The sequence below is a fragment of the Poecile atricapillus genome, chromosome 13 (genome assembly GCF_030490865.1).
Source record: "Poecile atricapillus isolate bPoeAtr1 chromosome 13, bPoeAtr1.hap1, whole genome shotgun sequence".
In the NCBI taxonomy this organism is placed as follows: domain Eukaryota; kingdom Metazoa; phylum Chordata; class Aves; order Passeriformes; family Paridae; genus Poecile; species Poecile atricapillus.
Window position 1 is genome coordinate 9526876 of NC_081261.1, and position 24970 is coordinate 9551845.

The 24970-nt window shown below is 41.8% G+C and overlaps 1 protein-coding gene across 3 annotated transcripts; it reads right to left on the minus strand.

Annotated features, from left to right (window-relative positions):
- Positions 1–205: 205 nt before the first annotated feature.
- PCBD2 (pterin-4 alpha-carbinolamine dehydratase 2) lies at positions 206–24921 on the minus strand. Of its 3 annotated transcripts, none has more exons than XM_058848825.1 (4): positions 24811–24921; positions 21989–22120; positions 3631–3711; positions 206–2170 (listed from the first exon to the last, which is right to left on the minus strand). In XM_058848825.1, exons 1-4 carry the CDS (start codon positions 24892–24894, stop codon positions 2075–2077), a joined length of 393 nt encoding a protein of 130 aa, XP_058704808.1. In that variant the 5' UTR covers positions 24895–24921; the 3' UTR covers positions 206–2074. The 3 variants fall into 3 exon arrangements, with proteins under 3 accessions (XP_058704808.1, XP_058704807.1, XP_058704810.1); XM_058848824.1 differs by having other exon boundaries at positions 24805–24917; XM_058848827.1 differs by lacking the exon at positions 24811–24921 and having other exon boundaries at positions 3631–3747; positions 21989–22110.
- Between the last annotated feature and the right edge of the window lie 49 nt (positions 24922–24970).

A 24970-nucleotide genomic window follows, 5' to 3' on the forward strand; every position in this document is an offset into this window, starting at 1 on the left:
AGCTTTGTGCCACAGCCAGACAGTGCAGCTCTCTGAGCTGAATTAGTTGATGGGGATTTTTTTCCTCGGAGTATGTAAATAAATATCAATATTCTAAACCAAAGACCTCCCAGTAACTAAATATTATTTATCTTAAATTTATCTTCAAACTAAACAGCTCTGTCATATATGTACAATAATAAAGAAACAAATTACAAAGGAGGAATTTTATTTTATTGGTTTTATTCAAAGCCCATGCGTTATGTATCAATTCTGAACAGCAGACTTTCCACAGTTCATTAGAGATGTTGTCAAAACGTTGGGTGAAGCTCATTTCACTTCCCCACCGGTAACAGGAGACATCACAGCCTGATTGTTTGTTTTTGTTTTATTCATTCTTCACAACACTGACCATTTTCAAACCATATCAGGGAAATCCTCCACTTCACTGGGGACAGGCACTTGTGAGAAATGAACAGCTGAGCACACAGTCTGAATTTGGGTCTTTCTAGGTATTAACTTCATATCCCAAGCAGGGTTACCGATAATAAACCCCAGCATCTTTCTTCCTGTATGTGACTAATCAGCACGCGATGATGTTTGCTAAGGATTTATAAAAAATATCTTTCTTATTTTATCAACAGTCACTTGGGTGGCAGTTCATGGCATTTTGCATCCCAAAATATCTGAGAGACCACACACCTCGCATGTACTCCCGATATAGATTTTGGCACTGGTGCATCTCTCTTCTCGGTAGCTGGTGGCTGTGCCGCCGGTGTCATCTGAGCAATGCACTCCGGCATTTCGGAGGTGTCAATCTCCCGGGAGCACCGCAGCCAGAGCTGCTCACAGGGCATGACAGAGCATGCTGGGGACATTCAGCAGGGGGACTGCAGGGGAAGAGGCCCTCCTGCAAGCTTTAAGCAGAATGAAACCTCCCTGCCGGCACTGGAAATCTGTCTCGGGGAGGATCATAGGATAAAAACAAAGGCATTCAAACCACGGAAGAAATTATTTTAAACGTTGTCAGTGGGATCTGCAACAATGTTTGCAGTGAGTAATTCTAGCTATGAAAATAAAAAGTGGGTAAGCATAGCTTCAGTCAAGCCCAGCTTAGCAAGAATCCTGCTAATGCAGCTTTCTTCACCGCCGGCAGCCCTGGCCAGGGCTCTGGGTACTTGGCCAAGCCATCCCCTGCCTAATCCAGCAGGTACTGGAGCATTACAACACCAACAGTGGCTCAATCCTGCAGGGTGCTGAGCACTGACCGGGCCAAGCACATGCTTCATTTAATGGTGTGGCAGCTGGGGGCTCACCAGGATATTTTTTTTTATTTGCGGTACCAGCACTAAAATTTTCAGCGACTCCAAGATCCGGTCCTGAACCTGGGAGTGTCCAAGCCAGCCTGGATGGGGCCTGGAGCAAACTGGTCTAGTGGAAGGTGACCCTGCCCACAGCAGGGGGTTGAAGTGAGCTTCAGCCCAAACCAGTCTGTGGTTATGTGATTCTATACTCTCAGATGGGAAAAAGCTCTCAAGCAGTAACTCTGCATACAGCTGTTCCTGCCAGTTGAGCTTCAACTCCAAGGACACACCAGCAGCAGCTTCCACTGCTCTTCCCAGTATCCCCGCACTTGTCACTGGCAGAGATGATGATACCAAGCCTGGCTGGGCTGCTCTTACGCTGTTTGAAGTGCAGAGATGTACAAATCTGTAAGAGGGAAGTGGCTAGGCATGGCGGAAGCTCATATGGCAGCTGCCACCAGTCCCTGTGGGCTTGGGGAACACCGACACACATAGGTGGGCTCCTGGTTTTATTCCAGCTCAGTTTAGTTTTTAAAAAAGGATTGTTCAAAACTTATTTATTGCTGGTTTATTCACTACATCCTCCTGCAGAGCCAGCAATGGGAAAGTACAAGCACAAGCATCCAAAGGGGTCTCAAGACCAAGGTACTGAAGGTCAGAAAAGCTCAGCTACTGCTTTTACAAAATATCTTCTCTCTATGGGTTTTGGAAATCACAATTACAAGGAAAGAGGGATCCCATTTAAACACAAAATATAGGTGGACACTGTATTAAAGCTATTTACATCGTGGTTAAACTGAGGCAGCAGCTTTGTCAATAAACTGAGCCAGCTTCACGTCTCTCTTGGTCAGCCCACCGCAGTCGTGGGAAATCAGAGTTATCTGAACCTATCACAAAGGAAAAGAAAGAGGTTACAAAGAAAAAAGCATTTTAAACTCTGACATGTAGGCTGAACAGCAGTTCACTGTGAACGCTGTGTGTCTCCATAGTGAGCTGGTTTTACTTGGTGCTCCTGGCAAGCACCAAGCTGGACCTTCCCTGCTCATGTAAACCAGAAGATGCTGTAAGTGAGGAGACTTTACAGAGCCTGGAATCTCACCATAAAAGCCCCTTTGCAGAATAACATAGGCTTTCCATTTCTGGGCTTCATCCAAGAAGAGGTGTCTGATTAAATCATTCACTCTTTACATTTAAATTCCATGGATCAGTTTCATGAAGAACCCGGGCCAGTGACCAAGCTGCCAAGAGCTGAGTCAGGGGCTCACATTTTGTTAAGAACCACCATCCCAGTGGTGAAAAAATTCTTAAGCTTGCTGCAGATTAATTAAAAAAAAAACAAACAGTCTTGGTGACACAGCTGCAACACAAGTCTGTTTGGACTGAGCCAGGTGACAAGTTGGGCATTATTCTGTCTTGCCTTCAACTGAGATTTTAGAAAGACTCAAAAGGAAAAAAACACAAATTCTGAATATTCTAGAAATCCAAGAAAATCAGGAAGAGTGGGTGATCAGGTTTTTTTACAGTTATCATTTAACATCCCTTGAATAGGTTGACATGAGGGGCTGATGAGGAAGAGTCTCTGCTGGGAGCTTCAGCTGCAGGGAGAAGTGGGATGTCCTGCTTTGGGGGTGGTGGTCTGAGCTACAGGACGCTTGTCAACATGTCCTTTCAGGATATTTTTAGTGGGATTACCATATATTCATGAAATGCTACAACAAACAATGTGATACAATGCAATGAGAAGTATTAGAAAATAAAGCTGAAGGGAGAGCAATAATTTCTCCCTTCACACAGCACCTTTCATTCAAGGATTGCAGTAATCCTTGCAACCCTTGTAAATACGAGACCACCATCAGTTAGGTAATATTATAAACAAATTTTATAAGCTGCTATGTTGAGACATAGGAGCCTACAATTTTTTAAAAATCAAATCTAAATTGAGACTGCCAGGCTCCCATTTAGGTACCAAGAGTCTGCTACCCTACACCACTGAGTTCCTGACCTGCTGCACAGACAGGAATGAGAGCTGGTGAGTAGTTTTAAAACAGTAATTTACTCAGGTTGGCTAAATAAGAGTTTAAGGGCTTCTGTTTTATTTTTAGATCTCAGTCAGAGAGGTGAAGCCACAGACCCCAACCATACAGCTGGCAGCAGGCGCAAAGAGCTTCATTATTAATTCCTCACCACAATCTCAGCATCTCTTTAAAATCTCAAATCTCTTATAGAGACACCTCCCATTCCCTTACCTTATAGAAAAGCTACAAATAAAGGCAGAGAGAATGGACCAGTGGTTTGGTCTCCTTAACTCCACCGCTGTGTGAGTAACTGGGTCTGGTGAACATGTTACCTTGCTGTAGACATTAAACCATTCCGGGTGATGATTCATCTTCTCTGCTTGTAGAGCAACACGTGTCATGAATCCAAAAGCCTAGGGAAAGAGAGAGCAAAGAGGAAAATACTCCACCTGCCAGGATTGGCAGTGGATTGGCAAGATTCACTCCAAAATCTCAAAATCTCCTCAAGATGCCCCAGATGGCTGCACCTTGGCTTTGTGTGTGCTAAAGAGGCATTTGAACTTCTCATGCCACTGGTGCATTTCCCAGTATAGCTGAAATGACCCCCTGCAGACCCTGGTAAATCATCCTGCTCAATGGGATTCAGCTCAGGACTCAAAGCTACTGCATCCCAGCAGTGATTTTATCTCTGACATCAGCAGAGATTTTAAATATTGGGATTTAAAAATTGGGATTTTAAATATCCATCCCAAGTCCTCCATCCTCTATTGCCTCTTAGAAATGTGCCATTTCTAATTAAGCACCATGCCACAGTATGACCAACACTGCTCCCAGAAACACATCCCTCCATTTAACCATTTTGCTATTTATTTCACTGGGGAGGAAAAGGCAGCAGGTGGGCCTGCCCCTCTGCTTTGTGAGATATATTTTCCCTTTAAATGAGTTAAAATAGGTTTTCCAATCCTCTGTCCCTACATGCTCCCCCAGCATGCAGGTTTTATCATAGGCTCAAAAGGAAAATAATAGTAGGCCCTTGCCAAAATACTTAGGAGCAAATCACTGCATTATAAAGAAAATTAGAATGTCCATGCAAATCAAGACTGTAATTATGCAGTGGGGCCCGACGGGCCTGGGAGCGTGAGCAGGATGCAGGCAGCAGGCTTTGTTCATACCAAGCTCCATCCATCGGGTTCAGGACCTGAATTAACATGCAAAGCTGGAGGAACATCCACATTACAGTCTGGTTCAGATTATAATACAACAAGCTCCACAAAACCATACCTGATTTAGGTAGGTTTTTAGTGCTAATTTATGGAAGAGAATGTACATAGCCCGCATTCCACCAAGCGATGGCCATTTCAAACAAACATGTGGTCAATGAATAACATATAATGGTTGATAATAGTTTCAAGTCTTTTTCCCTCTCACAAATTGCAAAAACCTTTAAGGAAAAAAAAAGAATTGGTGCCTGGATGAAGAATGACTTTGTTGGTCGCTTTGCCAGTCAAATGAATACAAATGTTATAATCAGAGAAAATCATTCCAATGAGGTTTGTCATTTGGAAATCACCAAACTGTCAGCAATTAAAAAGCCTTTTTTCTTTGACCTAAGAGCTTTCCAAAATTCAGAAAAATCTAACTTCCCTTGAAGCTCTTGCTCAGTTTAGTTTTACTTTGAGTGAACAATTACTTTCAAAAATTTGCCCATGTTTCAGCAGCATGCTTTGAAGTAGAAACCTGCAAGTTGTGCATCAATGTTAGCTATGATTTGGAAAACTTAATTAAGTGTTGATTTAAATGTTTTTAGTGTCTTAATAAGAATGCTATTCCCAACACAGCAATCTATACAGAGATATATCCTCAAAAGTTTAAAACAGTGATGTGCCTGCAACCAAACTGCCTGTACAGAAACAAATAGCAAGGGAAAAAATAAAAATAAATTTATAAAACCCCCTAGCAGGTTTGGGTATGCTCTATTGGTATCTGTTCATCCCAGGAACTCACCCGCCCATGTACAGACCCAGGTCACACTGCAAACAGTCACTGATAGTGAGACAATAATCATTGCTCCAAAAAAAACACAGAGAGAATTACACAAGCAAATTACTCAAAAAAACTAATTTGCTCTATATACTTTCCTCCACACTTCAGATGACAAATCATCCTCATCAGTAGAGCACCAAATCCCCCCAGTCAGTGCACCAACATGACATCCCACTGCCCCTTCCCTGAAGAAAGCAGAGTCTCCAGCTGGATAAAATGGACATGTTCAAAACTGTTCATCCTACCGAAGACTGCTCAACTTGAGGCTGTCCAGCTCATGAAAAGGAATAAATTCCAGCACAGTGGGCTCTCCCCAGGACACGTCCTGCCACTTGTTGCTCCAGCTGCCCGCAACTGAAGCAACCAGGGCAATCCAGTGTCACAGTGAAGGACAAAGCCTGCCCACCTTCATACATGCCCTGCTCTGCTCGGGGACATTCTCCCTCACTGCACATTACCCACAGCAACTTACTCCTTGCATTTTAGTTTACTTTAATTACACACAAAATGTATCTCTCACTAAAAATTGAGCTATGGTTCTACTCAGCAATTTCCATTAAGGTCTTAAATACTTCCTTTGCTAATTAAATGAATTGGAACGCTATTGTTTATTAATCACCTTTATATTTGTAGAGCCTTAACCTTCTTTGGGAAAATACAACTGGCTTTGGAAGGAAAAGATCTTCAGGTTTGATTAGATATGAAAACACTATTACACAAAATCAGTTTGGACATTTCTTCACGTCTTGAAACTTGATCGGTAATTTGGTCTAATTGGTGATCAAGGAAACTATCTTGTGATCAATTAAAGTAATTACCGCATTCCGGCAACACAACCAACCTTAATTTGAGCAGGAGTCTGCACTTCTTCAACTTTAATTAAAAATAATGAAAATTATTATGCAGTCTGCAGTGCAAGATCATTGTCAAGACTGCACTGGTGAGCAGAGTTTATCAGACCATCACACATTTCTTGATGAAAGTGGGACAACCACTTCACTCATGACAGTGAGATCCGGCACAGTCTTGACTTTCTCTCTATTAATAACAGGGATCTGCAGACCCTCAGCCCCAGATGAGAACTTTTTCTAATTTTTCCCTCAAAAATAAAAAGACAGGAGAAATAAAGGTTTTGTGCATTTTCTAGAAGCCATAAAGAAGTATTAAAAGAGACTTTGATGAAGTAAATATCATGAAGTATTCTGGTTTTTCAGTAATAGGCATATTAGACACATTTTTAACCTAACCCTTTTAGGAAATTTAAGCTAAAATAGTATCCAGACATTCAGGGAACTTCACATAAGTAGATGACACTACCCAAGGGGTGGCAGAGAGCGGAGTCCCTGCAATGAGCCATGAAGAGCAATGTAAGTAAGGAGTGAAGCAATCCTGCAGAGACAAGATGCCTTGGGTGTGCTGGTACATCTCTTCGCTTCTTTAAGATAATGAAAGAAGGAACTAAAAACTAATGGTGTTTCACATCTAAAATGTTTCTAATATGTCTCCATGAGATAAAAATCAGGGCTACTTTTAGAAAAACAAGCTAACCTTAAAAAGTGAAAAAAAAACCCAAGGTAAACTTTAAAAGAATTCAGCTATCTTATAATGTTTTGTGACTGGTCAAGCTGCTCTTGAAATTGAACCCACTATCACAAAATAAAACTTAATGTTACTTTTGCTGCCAGAGAAAGAGAAAACCAGGGCCAGACACTTTGCTGTCAGAAGTGGAAGGAAAGATGAAATTCCATCCACCCCTCTGCTCCACAGAGCGCTGCACAGTTCTGGGAGAACCACAGGATCCCAGAGCTAATCTGCTATTATTCTTCCTTTCACACTTCTTAAGCAAGGAATCCATTCATCTTAATACTTTTTAAACATGCTGCTTTTGCACAATGCTTGCCAACATTATCTTGATGAGTTATACATCAAAGGCTCACAGGTCATTGTGTTGTGCTCATACATCAGCCACTGCAAGTCCCCCATGATGGATCACCTCCGTGCATCTCCAGAAGAAAGCAGCTGACAGTACTTGACTCAAAGCGGAGATATTTAAGCAAAACAGCTGAAAGGCTCGACAATATAACCATGCACACTTTTTATTTGTTTGTTTGTTTTAAAAAATGATGTCAGCACTCGGGCTTCTTAAATCCTCTGGACACCCAGCCAAGGAAAGTATGTGTTAATCACAAGTACATTAAGGTTTCTGCCTCCCATCTGTCATTATAACGCTGGAGGTAGCATTAACCCTGACCTTCTGCAGTGCGAGGGCTACCTGTCTTCCCTTCCTCCGCCACCCAGGCTGCATCTGTACCATTTATCAGTGGGAAATTAATAAATTACTCAGGTTACAGTGACACTGTCACACAGGAGATGACTACACCTCATACATTTGCTCTCCACTCACCTGAATAAAAAGTACCAAGGGCACAGCATGTATTCTCCTCAGCAGTTTTGACACTTGTAACTATAAAATCAATCATTATGGTTCACTCCCAGACTCCAGAAGCTTTCACATATCCAGCCAACATTACTACCCAACAGTGAGCTACAAGCCAGCAGATAAAAGGAAAAAGCTCTTGAAAGTCAAGATATCATAAGTCAGGATTAGCTACTAGTCACGAGGGCTCTCATGACATTTTCTCTTGTGCTCTCAGGAAAAATTGGACTTCATATTGATTCTATTTACTCCATCACTAAATACTTTTATCATATAAATATGCATAAATCACAAAGCTACACTCTTTATCTGAAAATGACAACATAGTAAAACATAAAAAAAGAGGAATCTAACTAACATTTATGAAGGTGATGGCAGCACAGAAGAACATGTATTCATTCCCAAAACCACGTGCCCATATTGGGATTCTTCCCTGTTGGCATCATCAGTTTGCCCAAACCACCCTCAGGGACACTGGATCCACATGGCAATAGATATTTTTCCCCTTTTTTTTGTCTGTGTCTGGATTCATACACAACATCAATTAGGTGAATATCTTATTGCTCTCCCCTTTTTAATATCAATCCATGAACAGTGGGACAGTAATTAAGAATGCAAATAATCATGCACCAAAACAGAGCTAAACTCGGGTTACTCATGTCCCACATCTCTATGCTGAGCTTCAAGGCATGGACAAGGAAGATCAGGCATTGTGCCTACAATTCCTACTGTCTCCATTCCACCCCATCCTGGCACAGGTAGCCAACAGAGTCTGAAGGTGAACAACACCACTGGAAGAAATTTGGTTTTCTCCTCTTTTATAGCTCAAGCAGCAAAATATTGTGAACAGAGGCAACCCTCCCATTCCACAGCATCACTTGTGACCGGGGAAAGCAGTGGTCTAAACTCTGAAGGATACTAATGAGGGGAAAGGATGGAAGAATACTAAAGACACTGTGGCATGGACTGAGATGCCATTTCTGTCTTCATAGAAATATCTGAAACTGTAAAAACCCCTACAACTCCAATTTCCAATTGAATTGTCAATGCTTTTCTACATTTACAATGTTCTTTGAAAATCCAGAGCTAACCACTTGCATCCCCCATACTTATCTGCATACATCATTTACACAAAAATGCAATGTTGCTTTACACTCTAAAAAAAGTTACCTATTTACATTCCTATTGCAGCTGTAAAATTGCTGTGTTAGATGTGCAGTGGAGAACGTGCAAACCTTTACACCATGTTCTCCAAAGAACGCTGTTTCTGTCTCCCAGCACTTGTTTACAATTATGTCAGTGAAGAAACCAGCTTGCCAGCTCTATATCAAACATTTTTGACAGCAAAAGCACAAACACTGATCTATTCTAAGTAGTTTGCCACTCTATGTAATCTTGGAAAAGGCATTCTTGCCTTTGATTCTAAAAATGTTTATACTTTGTACATTATGCAAATAGTTTTTATATATTAAGAAATAATGCAAGCAAAGCTCAAGTTAAATTAAATTCTTCAACAATAACCTTGCCAAAGCACTGATTTTCCTATTAAAAAAATTATTCCAATTTGTTGATCTTACATTGGATGAAACATACTGTAACAATCTTCATAATTTATGTCCTGTTGGGACACTATGATTTAAAGTAACATAATACAGACTAGCATCACTGCTAATCTAAACCACCTGACCAGATAAACAACAGTTTCCCCTTCTCTCTTCACTGAGAGTATTTCTGTTTATTGTCATATGATTTCCCAATTTGAAGAACATGAAGAATAAATGGAGGCAGAGAGGAGTGGAGCGGGGAGGCACAGCCCTGCCTCGATGGGGACGTTTCTCACACAGGTACTGGTACAATGTCAAAGCCACACGAGATGACAGAAGGCAATTTCAGGAATGCTGTTCCAGGAAAATCCCATGCCACTTGTGGCAAAGGGAAGTTTGCACCGACCCAGCACCCTCTAGACCCAGTGCAGCACTGGGCACAGCACAGTTCTGACAGTGCCTGAGGTGCAGCTCTCCAAAGGGATCGGAGTCCAAGGCTTCTTCTTCCTCAGGTTAGTGACCTAAACTATGACATCACAGAATCAGGACAGAATGGTTTGGGCTGGAAGGCATTTTAAACATCATCTAGTCCTAATCCCCTGCCACAGGCAGGAACATTTGCCATTATCCCATGTTGCTCCAAGTCCCATCCAACTTGGTCTTGAACACTCTGGGGATGGTGCATCCACAGCTCTTCTGGGCAACCTGTGCCAGGGCCTCACCACCCTCACAGGGAAGAACTTTCTATATCCAATCTAAATCTACCCTCTTTTACCTTAAACCCATCAACAGTCATAAAACAAATGCAAGTGTCATTTGCCCCATCTGAGATTCAACCAGTTTAAAAAGCAAATTCAATTATTTTGCTATGGTCAATGGACACGATCAGTGCAAGGAAAGGGACTTTGAGAAAAGTAGAGAGCACTCAGCTGCTGCACTTAAATCCTGCTCCTTGCTTTGCCCTCTTCCTCCTCTCAAGCTCATTAAGTATGTAAAAAACCCTTGTGTGCAGTCTGCACAACAAACATGAACCTGATATTTTCTAAGCCTGTTTATATCAGGATTTTAACAACTGCTGAATTTAGGCCTTCTTTCTCTTAAACCCCAAAACGTTACACGTATTACCTTCTTCTTCTTCATCACACCTTGACTTTTCCAGCAGCCTCCATGCTGAAGATATTTCTTCCTATTCTCCTTTTTATTATGAAAAGTGATTGCACTTGCCACGATTGGCTTTCATGAACAGAATACATAATACTCTTGGTGATTCAATAAACAGATTTCACACCAAAACTAATCACCTGTTCCACCAGAAAGATTTATAGACCTGATGGAGTAGAAGTGAGAGAACATGGAGATGTCTTAAGGCAGCATAAAAACTTTCTGGCAGTGATAAAATTTTCAGTGCCAATACAATCATATTACAAATTACATTTATTTGTTTATAGGTAGATAAATATAAAGACAGTTGCCCATAACAACTTCTGCAAAATAAGGAGATACCCTAAGTTCAAATCTCACCTGGAACTACGTTATGTGGTATTTGTAATGCATCATTTCATATCAAAATACAGAAGATAAATGCTTTTATTTTTCCTTTATTTCCACAGGTCCCTCAGTACTTATAAACATAGACTAATAAATATTATTTATTTATTAAAATGTTAGGTCTCTAAATTACATTTTCCAGAAAAAAATAAGGGGGAATAATCCCAGGTTTCAGGACTGAACTAGAATATGGAAGAAATCCTTCAGCCACATCATAATCTCAAATTGGCTCTCCACCTCCCAAGCCATTTTTGTGTGCTTTGTGTTAAAAAATGGAATATAAAGGTTGCCCTTAGGAGGTTTGCACCAAATAAAACAGCTATTTCAAGAAACATGACTTTTTAAAATGAGCTTTTTGCACCCTACCTAAAAACATGAAATAACACAGTGAAGTGCCCATTAACTGAGCACCTGCTAAAGTAATCAGGCACTTAAAATAATAAACTCCTTTGGCTGCACAACTGAAAGAACAATGATAATTTGACTTGTTAAAACTAATGTTTGGTCCAGCAAATCAAACCCCTGGCTGTACTGTAATAAAGCCATCACGCAAACCACAATAAAAATAAAGTAGTAACAAGGTGCAGGGAGTCCCCAATTCCAACCTTCTGAAAAATTCAGGCACTGAGTCCTCTGCTAAGGCAAAGGGCAATGAATTATCCTTGACAGCACAGTGCCAGCCCATGACACGAAGGTATTGTAAACCAGAGCAAATCAGAATTAATTTAAGTGAATGTTCTACTTCTGAAAGTTTCTCAAACCCTCTGACTTTTACAGAGTGCAGGTATGGTGTAGAAGAACAGAGAAGTTCATTATCCCATCATGCCACATTTTGGATGAAACAGATTTGACTGGAGCAGAACAAAATATTCTGCAATTTTCCCCAATGTTTGTTTTTACTCATATGCGAAGGAATTATTTCATTCTGTAGACATGAAAGTGAACTTCACATGCTGTTGATAACACAGGGATGCTCAGACAAAATTCTCCTTGGTCTTTTGGCAGAGATTACATACACTATCAGTTTAATATCCAACATCTTCTCTGCTGAGCATCCAAGGGCAATCATATCCTGCCTCTGATAATCCTCTAAATCTCTGCCATTTATGATCCTAAGAACACATCAAAGAGTGGTAAGAAAGGCTTTGCTTTATGATGGATTGAGAGAAGATGTTGGTCTCATGACCATTTCATCTTCCACTACCCTGTCAGCTTTTTTGGTTTAGTTTGTTTTTTTAAAGACAAGTTCAGCCATTCAAACATGCAACAGAGAAAACATGATGGAGATGTGAAAAATTTGGACAGGTCTTCCAATCATTCTCTTGGCCAAGCCAGAAGCTAAAAAGAGCTAGAGATTTGCAATAAAGCAAACTAAGGACCATTTACTGCAGATCCAGTCAGGGAATCATTTCACTGAACTGAACTGCTGAAGGTGTCCAACTGTACTGTCAGAATGAGTTTTAATGTTTGGACACCTTTTATAGTAGAAGAGTTCAGATGATAAAAAGGGGCAGTGAACTCAGGATGAGACTTACCTGGACCAGCACTGGTAGGCTGCTAATTTACATTGTACCATAAAATTCAAATGTTATTTTGCAAACAAGATACTTCAAGTCTAGAAACAACACATCATTTGGGAAAAAAAGAGTAGGATAGACCAAGAATTTTCCCAGACAAGATGGGGCATCCTTCAAGCTCTGCACAGTTGGGTCCCTTGCCTGGTTTTCCATGCCCACTGTTCCCTCTGGGACCTGTACGTCTCCTCAATCTGAGCTTCATCTCCTGTCTCTGCTATTTGGAAGAATGGCTGGAGCAGGTCACAGAGAAAAGGATAAAAGCAGCTTCACTAAGCTGTGTTATTAGGACAAAGCTCACCTAACAGCCAACAAATCAGGTACTCAGCCCACACTTAACATGATCCACTATCTTCAGACCCCTTCTTACGCTCCAAACATACACCTGGAAGTGAGAGTACGTTTGATGAGCAATATTTTGAGAAGTTCTATGGGGTTTTTGCTGGTTGTTTTCTTACCAGAACACAAAGGTTTCTCTGGGCAGGACAGAGTAAACGTTCCCTCAACCAGGGATACTTTGGACATACACAGACATATATTTAACTGTCTGTTGTTATTCTCATCCCAGTCCAAGGAAAATCACGATAGATCATGTAATCAGAACTTTTTCTTCTGATACTAGGAATAAATAATATTTTCTTTCAAAGCATCCTTAGCAATAAATAAACCCAACAGTGCAGTGCTGACTCAGCACAGGGCTTCCCACTCATCACTGTGCTCCCACCAAACCCCTCCAAGAATCACAACCAGCTTTGTGTTTGTCCAAAATGACTTTTCATCTCAGCAAAACAAAACTAAAGGAATAAAGGGCAAAGGGAACAGCAAGAAAGGAAGTTCTTCCCCAAAAAAGCCATGTAAAGTGGGTTTGCAGCTTTATAAAAGAGGGCTAAAAAACCTCCACACGCCTTGCCTTGATAAACGATGGCCGTGCCAGTGGCTTTTCAGAGCAGATGTAATGTTTTAGCCAAACGTGATTGTTTGTGAAAGAAATAATTCTGATCAAAACCCGAAATTGCAGCCAGCAGAAGAGCTGCACTTCGTCACGCTAATCCGCCCTGACGGGGAGCGGCGAGCGGAGATTCCTACTGCGAGAGGAGCAGATGCGAAAGGTCAGCGCTGGCCCACGACTTCAAACCCCTTAACGTGTAAAACAGTGTGCATTAAAGCCTGAACCGGCTCACGGCGGGATTAACGGATGTCCGCTAAGTGGGTTTGATGTGCTTTTGGTGAGTAATGGTTAATTTTGAAATAGGGGCGTTGTAGTTTTATTTTAGTTTATTCTGCTAGCCAGAGTCCATTTTTAATTACAGCTGCAGAGAATAATATCCCAAAGCGTGTCGCTCCTTTGTGGGAGTATGAGAAAGTGAGAGGCAATTTACAGTTTGAAACTGTAGGCAGGCGTTGCTCCAAAAGCAAGGGGATGCAAAAGGTTAAACAACCAGGATTGCATTTAACCAGCATCATTCCAGTTCCCCCATAAAAATAAATTTTATTGCATAAAGGAGTTTCAAGAAACCAGTTTTCCTTAACTGAAAAGATAAAAACGTTCTTCTGAGTGACCATCTTCAAAAGAGGCAGTCATACTTTCATTTTCCCAAATGAAGCTGTTCAACTGAATTCAAACCCACTGAATTTTCCATTCATTTTCCCAAAAGTGTTTTATCATGGAAAATGCCCAAACTGTAGCTAAAATTATATGGACTTGCTCCCATTTTTCTCTTTGAGCACTGTCAATATGGCTGATAGAACATTATTTGTTCTGTTTAATTGAAGCAATCAATCTGTGCAGCTAAAAAAAAAAGAGAAACTTTTCTTTTGCTACAAATTTACAAGACAGCTTGTGAGATCCAAAAGGCATTTTGACAATTTCTTTTGCATTTTCAGATCAGTGCAAGCAACAAGCTATGAAAAATGCTGTAATAACTTTTGAGTGATAATAAATCTGTTAAGAAAAGCATTTGTATTGGAGTCAACTGCAGAGCAGCCCAAAGGTCAACTGGGCAGATTTTAAGCAGTGGAGTGCATAAAAGGAGATACAACAGGTCTACTGAGGGGGGAAACTCAGCAATTAGAAACACCACACCCCAATAATTATAAATAATAAAATAATAATGGTTTGTTCTAGGGAGAAATATGACTTAGCTCATCAAGAAAATGAGGATGCCAAATTCCAATTATGTCACAGAAAAACCAAAACCAAAAAAACCTGATGCAAACTTTACCACAACCAGGACGAGACATTTTGCATGATGAAAGAGATGAAGGACATATGACCACTCATGCATCTTCACTTTAAAGATATATTTTTTAAAAAAATATGATTAATATTGTGACATTTTAAATAACCCCGGTGGCCTGACACCACTGGCAGTGCCACAATGAAATTATAATGATGACATGGGTACTGTAACAGCACTTGTCACAGGCAGGTGGGACACAAGGGTGGTGGCATCTGCATGCACAGACCCTGGCAAAGAGGAGACGGGATACTCAACAGCACAAAGAGGAACCATCACCTAAAAGGGCTGCAGGAGACATAAGGAGGGACTTCTTACAAGGGCATAGTGTGACAGAACAAGGGGGAATGACTTCCAACTGACAAAGGGCAGGGATAGATTGGATACTGGAATGGAATTCCTCCCTGTGAGGGTGGTGAAGCCCTGGCACCAGCTGCCCAGAGAAGCTGTGGCTGTCCTATCCCTAGAAGTGTTCAAGGCCACTTTGGAAGGGGCTTGGAGCAACCTGATCTAGTGGAAGGTGTCCCTGCCCATGGCAGGGGCTCAGAATGAGATGAGCTTTGGGATCCCTGCCAACCCAAACCATTCTACAATTCTGTGGGTTTGTACACGGCAGGCCATGATGGCTGTGAGAAGAAAATAAATACCAAATACCTTATTTCCCCACACCCAGCTCCAAGGATTTCACTTCTTCTTAGACACAAACAGATGACACATTTCCACCACTACAGACCTCCAAGCTTTGCATAACTTCTCACCACTGATTGCCAACTAACTGGAAGCATCACTGGACACAGGACACCCTCACCAGAGCTCCAGTATCATCCCCTCCTTCTCCAAGGCTAAGGAGGGAGAATCACAATCTTCCAAACAAGCCATCTCCCTGGAACCTCTCATTTCATTTCCCCCAGACCCTGCACTACCTTCATCCCACAGGCAGTGGCAGGCAGTGGTGCAGGCAGGTGGATCATGTCCAGGTCCCACAGCTGCACCCTGACCCGCCGACTCAGAGGCGAGACTCTTATTTACTCAGTCAATCCCAAGAATAAACTCAAGGAAGGTGTGACCATCTAGGAATCATATATTTTTACCGGTGCTTTGCTCTGAGACACTTGATGCAGTTCATTGACTGTGTTTCAGCCTGCAGGTTAACCTCTGCCAGCTCCAGAAACTTCACTTCGCTATCAGTTTCTAATAAAAGAAAATGTCAACAGGTAAATAGGCCCAAAATTCATTATTTTCAGATACAAAGATATTCCCAACTCTGTAAACCCACTCATAAATAATTCTGATTTATTATAAATCAGTTATTGTATTCATAAACGCTGGGAAGTTAGTGAACAACATAACTACCAAAAGAAATACTTTCATAACTTTGCAGGTGCACAAATCACAGCATATGGGAGAGGACTCAAAGGATAATGGAAAATGAAGCAGTTTCAGAAAGCCTATATGAAAACCAGCACCTACCTAGCTCGATAAAAATAATTTATTTTTAGTCGACAGGCAATCAAATGCAAAACTCTAGCAGAAGGAGCTGGCAGAGCAATACTACTAAATTGTATACTAATGTATGTAACACTATTGAAAATAGCAATTCCCCCCAAAATGTATGAAAATGGGTCCAACTTTTGATTAGCAGAAGTGACAGTTGGGCTGAGGCTGCTCAGGCTTTGAGGTTAAACACAACTGACACAGGCTGCACCTGAATCCAATCACTCCCCGGGCTCCGAGAAGATTCACACGCGAGGACTAAATTTGTCACAAATGGGTTGGTTTCCGATCCTCCTGTAGCCAACTTGCTTTATTCTAACCCCCGTTTAACAAATCAACTTAATGGGTACTGGGAGTGCTATAAAACTTAACAATGGAGTGATTTTAACTTTTAAAATATAGTTATGAAGCAAAATGTTGGAGAGCTCCTTCAATACTGGAAATCAAATTAAAACGAGACATTTTTTAACAGTCTTGACAGATATAATCCTAGTTACCATGTAAATTTATGGTAAGCTGCTGTGATATTAGCCACAGGTGCTACTTTTAATATATGGCCTGCATCTGGCTGGGAATAAAATACCTCAAGAGGACTGAAAATGACCTCACTATCAGACAATGGAGAAGAAAAAAACCCACAAGACCACTGTGGCATATAAAAAGCTAGAGATGTGGTCCACAACTGAATATTTACCATAAAATTCATTTTAACTCTGCAGATTGTAAGTTGAAGGATATAATGTTTTCAATGCATAAAAGGTGTGGACGCATTTCAGACAAACAGCCAAAAGATTAAGTACATAAAGTGAAAACAAAATACACTGCCTATATGTATAAAACCAAATTTTCCAACCTTTGATGAAGGTAATAAACAAAGCAACATACCAAGAGTAGAAGAAGGAAAGACAGACCCAGATTATATTTAAGGCACTGGCACCAAGTTCTGCCATTGAAAGAAATCAAGAGTATGCATTGCATATCCTACCAAATTCATTGGATGTCTAACCGGGATCATACAACAAGGATCATCAATTTAAAGGGAAAAATCTGAGAATGTCTCCCTACAGCCAAAAGAAAAAAAATTGGCATCACCAGGAGGGAGAAAAAAAGGCATGTACTATAACATGCTCTGTCTCACATATTCCAAGCAAGAGAGATAGCAAATCTGGAAAGGAAATGCAAAGTGAGAATAATAACTTATTTAATATGCCTAGTTTTTTTGCTAGATCTTTAAATATATTCTCCAAACCCAAGACACAGATTGCACTGAGATATATGTGCCTCTACTCTTAGTGCACAGCACTTCCATACTGTCCTCTCCACTCAGGCTCATCTTCCACCTCCACCCTCTTGCCCCAAAAGACAAAAAATGTATCTGAAATAGCTTTAAAACTCTTAGAGCATTTGATTTCCTGTCATTTTAGAAAATGGCATTAGAGATCTTATGGAGACTTCCTACATTTTTTTTTTTTAAGCAAACGTAATTAAAAACTTACCCTATAAAAGAAAGCAGCTGTAAATCTGAACCTGACCATCACCAAGCTTGCCCACCTTTGTAATTTCCCAACTGCATTTGCTGCCTTGGTGTGATTACCTACGGAAATGCAATCACACAGGCAGTTGCCCCTTAAACCTTCTGGTCAAATCCAACCAAGTTTGACAAGAGACATGGAAGTCTCAGAGCTAAGATGTTCCTGCAAATTCAGGAAAAGTGAGCAGCTGGATACAGGACCCAAACTGAGCACTTGGTGTCCTGCACTCACAGCCTTTCACAGCTGCCCACCCAGCCCAGGACTGGGCTTCAGATGAATCTGGGAGGAATTCACATCTTTAAACTAAACCTATTGCCTCTTCCCACTGCTCCCAAGGTGAACTAACCTGAAATGCTGGGAGAAGTTACCAGCATGATTTGGAGGCATAAATTAACTTCGTACCCCAATTCCCAATTTTGTTCAAGCAGACTGGAAGCTGAGAGCTTGCTCCACTGGAAGAAAACCATTTTGTTTCAGTAGCACAAAGATTTGAATACATGAGAGCATCCCTTCATGGATGCTACAGCATGGCCTGAAAGCCTCACCAGCCACTCTTCTCTGCCCTGCAGCCTGGGAGAGAGGCCCCAGAGAAGCTCCCTGATGAGGCTGTGAGGTTTGTAGAGGCTCATGAGCACCCAGATGCACAGTAGGGATTGGGACTTGCCACAGAGTGCTCCAAGCCCACCTCCTCTCCAGAACCTCACTCACAGCCAGAGGTTTCTGCCAAGCACATGTTCCTTTGAAAAAGTGACTCAACCTGGGGGCTTTGAGCAAGTGCATCCCATTGAGGGTGCTGAAGGTAAAAGACTCCAGTCTTAACTCATCACTGCCTACCTGCCACTCCACAGTGGCAACAGCTCAGGGCAACTGCAAGGCATGAAGAGGCATTGGTGTCACCAGCACAGCTCTTCCAGACACAGCACTCTCCTCCACAGCTGAACTGCATTTTTCCACCCACCACTGATGTATTTTATTTTATACAAGATGCAGAACACCAACTCACCAGGAGCCTGCCTCACATAATGGGAACATACAGGCAATACTATCCAGTCCCCCAGGGCTGATGCTTGGTGGGCATGCACAGCAACAAAACCAACCAATGTCTTTCAGCAGAAACCCCAGGCTGGTTTCCAGCGTCTTTCAGAGAACTGTACCACCAAAGTCCATTTTCATGAAAACATATCTTCAGACTAACAAACACCATCAGTGCTTTCAAATTCTGGGTTACAAACTAATTCCCCAAGCCAGAAGTGTCATTAGCTTGTCAGCCTTACAAAGGCAGCTCACTGCTAATCGCTTTTAACTGAGCTAATCTCAGCCTGAAAACTTCAGGAATCTAAATAACTCTTGTTTCACAGAAGTTTCATTTCATTCTCATGCTGAAAATAATATACATAAACGAAGCTCATGTCTACACATTTGCACAACTTTATAATAAAAGTTGTGTTTATATTCTTAACATCTGTTGACATACACAGACTTTGTAAACCTGGCATAGATTTTGAAGCCACAGAATTTTCCATGCATCATGAATATTATCTGCAAGAAGCAATAAAAAAAAAAAAGCAATGAATACATTAATCATACCAATATCATCTGCAAAACATAAATTTGAAATACCTTTCGTATCAGCTCAACCACTTCTTTTTTTTTGCATTTTTTTTTGTATTTTTGGGGGTGATTTTTTTTTCCACACCTGATTTTATGCCATCTGTAAAAGGGCAGCAAGAAGATGACTGAAATGACAGATCACTGAGGAAAGGACATTTCTCAGTCCTTTGACTTCTACTAAACACTTTAAATCCTGTAAATAGAATATTTATTATATTAAATGAAAGCAGTTGTACCTACAAGTTCCATTTTTTCATTGCAGGACTAAATTCTCCCAAAGTACAAGGCAGGTACAGCTCCACTTTTGCCATTTGTTTCCTAAGTTATAGTAAACTGTAAACAGTATTTACTAATAGTCACTATAAATACAAGCATATGTGCATAATTGAATAAAATTAATTATACATGCATATTTAAAATTTATTTTCAGCTTCAACTTATTGAAAGGCAAATACCTGCTCTCTAATACCAGCTAAGTATCTAATGCCCTTGGGATCTGCATGTTGAGCCTGCTCCTGGACTATGAGAACATGAATGATTTCTTCCCTCTGCAACTGCAAAGGAGACACTGCAGAAAATCCATAAAAATCAACAGGTGAAACTCTGCCCTTAGATATTCACATCTATGCTTGATCCAACCAAAGCTGCCCAGAGCACCCACCTGCATGGCTTTTTCTCCCAATTTGGGGCAAAAATTCTGTTTTGAAGTCAACTCCCAGCCTCTGCTCTCATTTCTGCCTTACATCCATGAAATCAGCTAAGAATGAAAGACACTGTTCTAATCTCTTCCAAACAATTCAAGTGGCAATTTTTAAAAATGCTCTTCCCACGACTACAGGTACTCAAAGTATGAGCATACAGTTCATCATTTACCAATAAGCTAATTTAAATATACTCAACTTCCTATACTGGTATGTGCTCCATCCACCCTCAAATCAGGAAGACATGGGTACGGGTAGACCTGTGGGTATCTACCCATGCTGTAAGATAAATCTACACTGTCAAAAAAAATACAACTTTGTAAATTTTTATCAAAGTATGCATTTTCCAGATACCTGCTGGTGCAGGACATTGATTTGTCTCCTCATCTGTCTGTTGGCAGACAGGAACTGTCTAAATCCATCTGATCAAAGTCAGTTACTCATTTACAGTGGGCAAAACTGCTTTTTAATTAACTTTGGGGGCAACTTCATTTCTAGTTATGCTGAAGCAACAAAAACTTTGACCATAACCAGGCAGAGATGCCATTTCATGAATATTTGAAGTCAGAAAATCTCAACTCTTCCAAGGGTCACTTCTATTTCGCCTCATTCCTGGTTGCTCCAGCCCCCAGCTGCCTGCACTTCTCACCAAGGCTTCCTGTGAACTCCCCCTCATGGGCTTCTCCCCTTCACTGCCCTCTCCATGAACTGATTTGGCTCTATTTGCTCTGTATTAACACTCAGGTTAAAAACATACTCAGAGCTCTGACATGCCCCCTGGACCAGCACTGTCCTGCTAAATGAACTGGATTTTTCTGCAGTTGTTTTCTCTTTTGCTTTTTCCCAGCTCACCCCATCCACCTTCTCTCTATTGCCTGGGCTTTCCTTACTATGATAATCAGTGAAACAGGGAAAAAAAAGGGCCAAGGTTACAAGTTGTTGTTTATCCAGATCACTGTGGTTTCCTAAAACATCTTGTTCTGGGTTTAGGCACAGCCATATAAATAAACAACTCACAGCATAGCTCCTGGTCCCTACACACACCAACAAACCCACAGTATCCCCAAACTGGAGCTTGCCATGTCCCTCCATAGTGAGGGAAAGAACCAGCTTGGTGAGACCCATCATCCCAACAAACCCCTGGAAATTCTTTCTCCTCCCTAGAAAGAGCTCACCCTTCCCTCAGAAATAAAACAGAAAGGAAATGCATGCTCTGGGAACGTGACTTTTTCTAAGAAATGTCATGATTCCTTAGAAAGGAATTTACAGGGGAATGTAGCTGAACAAGGATCTCAAGACAAATTCAGTATTTCTAAAGCAAGTTTGTAATTGATGTCTGAGTTCTTTTGAGTGTGAGATGTGGCTCAGGATCCTGCCTCCAAACAAAAACCCAGTGATGTAAATAAAAACCAGCACTCTGTGTACTCTGTGTGCCAAAGACATTGCAAGATCAGCTATTAGAACTCCATCAAGGATATACTAGAATTTTGTATTCCTGTTTAGAAGGTGAAATGTTCCTATTTTCCCCACCTTGTTTTCCAAAACTTTCTGTTCTTTCTTATATTTACCCATTTTTCTCACGTATTTCCCTGACAAAAATGATCCCCACTGGCCATCAATTATGTATTTCCAGCATTTATTTATGAGTGCTAGTAATGAAAAAAAAAAAAAAACAGGATCAAATACTGCTTGTATTTCCACAATACCAACCTTGACCCTGACCTGAATATTATAATCAAGAAACTGTAATATTAGAACAAATCTATTTATCAACTACAAAATGGAATTAATTTACTCCACCTAATGAGATCAGAATCTGAGAGCAATTCATCAGGGCAAATCCAAGAGGATTTGGCCCCACCAGGATACTCCCAAACTTCTGAATATAAATATTTTCCCATCAGGATCATATGGAAATTAAAGCAATTACATTTCCTTTATATTAAAAGTGGTATATAACAATCATTACCTGATTAAAATTTTTGAAATTGAACTCCTTGTAGATGGCATCTCTTTCTCCCAGCTCAGACCAGCCTGAAGTTTTGAGATCCAGTAAAACTTGGTTCCTTTCCTCTGTTGTCAACCAGTGAGACTGGGAGGACTGTTGAGGGGGGAAAAAAATAAAGGCACGGCACAAGTGAGGCTGAGGTTCTCTTTTGTACAACAATAAGAAAACAACACAATTAAATTCTGGTTATGTATTGTGCAAAGGTGAGGATGTGGAAAATTCACTGTGCAGTTTCTTACTGTTTATAATTTCACAGACCAGTTTAACCAAACCCTGCCATTTCTGTTTGGGCAGGTAAGTCTGGCCAAGTGCTTTTTGTACAAAACTACTGAAAAGCAATAGACTCTTTCCCAAGAATGAAGATGGACATCAGCATACCCATACCCTTGGTCATCTCAATTATGCAGATGCTGTAACATCATATTTAATTTTCAAATGTTCCATTCTGTCCGGTAAGTAAAGGATGATTTATATTATCTGCTAAATGTACATTTATAAGGCTAAAAGATATCAGGAAATACCTATTTCAAAAGAGAGAAGAAAAACAAGACATTGTATTCTATCTACTTTGTATTTTACTATTTTAAGAAAGTGGGAATGGACCTTTAAGACAGCACACACTGTGGAGTTCCACAAAAAACAAAGAGCTTTTTAACTAAAGTAAAAGAAAAAAAATTACAACTAAATTAAAAGAAAAAAATTACACAATTAAAAAAAGTTTGAAGCTACTGGTAAAAACACTAGATTCTGCAAAGCACCAGTGTTTAAGTATGGCTTACTTGAAGTGACAAGAGTCCTCCTGATGCCACTGGGAGCACAAACATGACAGACTAACATTCTGCTTAAATATCTGAATCAGGGGCTGAACCACACACAGGGTCAGAGCCAGACACAGAGGAACTGTGGGGCCTTTGGAAGAGGTTGATACCTTTTCTAAAAGCAGGGACTAAGAGCATGAGCCCTTCCTCAGACAACATATTCCGAGAGATAGGTTCTTCCCACTAAAGCATGAGAGACCCTTCTCCCCAGTACAGCTACATTCAGATTGGTTTAGTTTTTAGTTTAGCAGCTGGCCAAGCTTTGCGAGATCCTCCAGAAAGGCAGTTTTGCTCCAGAGGTTCATTCAGACATGGGAGGCCAGCTCAGCAGCTCAGGAGTTTTCACCTTTGCCAGCCGGTGCTCCAGCAGGAGCCCTGGTGCCACCAGATGGGGCTGTGAGTCTGAGCAGAGCAGGAATTAACGCAATTAATGCGACCTGAGCAAGGCATTAAGATGCCAGAGGGCCAAGGAGCAACATTTTCATCAATAACACAGGATAAAAAGCCCCAAAGGGAGTAAATCAATCTAACAGCAATACTGCTGCTGTTTGTGCTTAGGGGGATATAGAGATGTAACAAGAGATGGGTTTTACAGGTCCCAAACTGAACTAATTTAGGCTCTTTACACTTCAAACACTCCATCAGGCTTGCAAGAACACAAATTTCAGATTACTATAACTGCAGTCATAGGCATAAATTTCTCACATTCTTCTTTTTTTTTTTCAAGCATACACAAAGATCACCAAAGCTAAAGGCTGTGTCCAAATGTACTGTTTTATCTAGCGTGAGATGAAATTAGTCTGCAAAGGCACAAAAAAATCATGAGGGTGGGTGGTTTTTTTGAGATAGCAAAGTCCAGGACTGTGATCAGGACACAACACAAAGTCCACTCCTCCAGCTGGTACAGAGATGTCCTGTGCCAGCTCTGGGGACACTGTGGTGCCCTCCTGACACCTCACCTGACACACAGCCATTGACAAGACAATGCTGTAACCTGAAATTCGATCACAGAGTTTTTAATAGAAATATGGAGACCACATTTGATGCAGGCCCTGGTGAACACTGAGCACATTTTGCATCCTGAGTCAGTCCCTTGACACACCGTGAAGTACAGAAATGTAGCAGAAAGCAGCAAGGAAAAAGATAAAGTGGGAGATTCTGTGTTTCCATACTCACAACCCTCAGCAGCTTGTCACGGGCATGGCCACAGCCCCAGGGAAGCAGGAGAGGGCACCAGGTGCCAATGATGACCGAGGCTGGCACAGCAGCCACACTCAGGGCCCAGGGGCTGTTGTGTGGTATGGTTGACTAAGTGATCGATAATGTTTGTTCAGAGGAAGCTCAGGCAAAACATTCATTAAGTACAAAAAGAACTAGAACGCTCATGCCTGAGGGGCAACCCTGCACGTGCTGTTCATTATTAGCTTCGTGTAAAATAAAATAATCAGCTGTGAGGTGGGATGGTGGGGGGACACAGGAAGAATCATAGAGCGATTCGGGTTGGAGGAGATCTTAAAGCGCATCTTGTTCCACCCCCTGCTATGGACAAGGGCACGTTCCACTATCCCAGGTTGCTCCACGTCCCATCCAGCCTGGATGAACACTTCCAGGGATGGGGCAGCCACAGCTCCTCTGGGCACCCTGTGCCAGGGCCTCACCACCCTCATAGGGAAGAATTTCTTCCCGATATCCCATCTAACCTATCCATGTGAAGCCATTTCCCCTTTCCCTCCGCGCTCTCAATCCTCTCCAGCTCTCCCCGTGCCCCTTCGCGTACTGAATGGTGGCAACCAGCTCTCCCCGGAGGCTTCTCCAGGCTGAACAATCCCAATTGCCCCAGTTCCGAGGGAACAGGGCTGGGAGTGACCCGACGCCGCGGGCCAGCGGCCTGTCCGTGCGGGGCCCCTCTGCCCCGCGCCCCCGGCCCGGTGCCCGGTGCCCGCTCCCCGTCCCCCTCACCCTCACCATGGCCGCGGGGCTCCCGGCGCCGCCCGCCGCCCGCCGCGCTCCCAGCAGCGCCCGCCGCAGCCCGGCCCCGCCGCCCGGCATGGCCCCTCCGGCCCGGCCCGGCCGGGCCCGCCCCCGCCGCGCCCCGCGGGAGGAGCCGCTGCCTGCGGCGGAACCG

What these genes read in the sequence shown, in the direction of transcription:
- PCBD2 (XM_058848824.1), bottom strand. Translation starts at nt 24,894, where the DNA reads ATGCCGGGCGGCGGGGCCGGGCTGCGGCGGGCGCTGCTGGGAGCGCGG. An exon ending in GCCCCGCGGCCATGGTGAGG is followed by an intron (nt 22,121 to 24,804) that starts GTGAGGGGGACG and finishes CCCCCTCAACAG; the next exon opens with TCCTCCCAGTCTCACTGGTT. An exon ending in ATTTCAAAAATTTTAATCAG is followed by an intron (nt 3,712 to 21,988) that starts GTAATGATTGTT and finishes CTCTTTCCCTAG; the next exon opens with GCTTTTGGATTCATGACACG.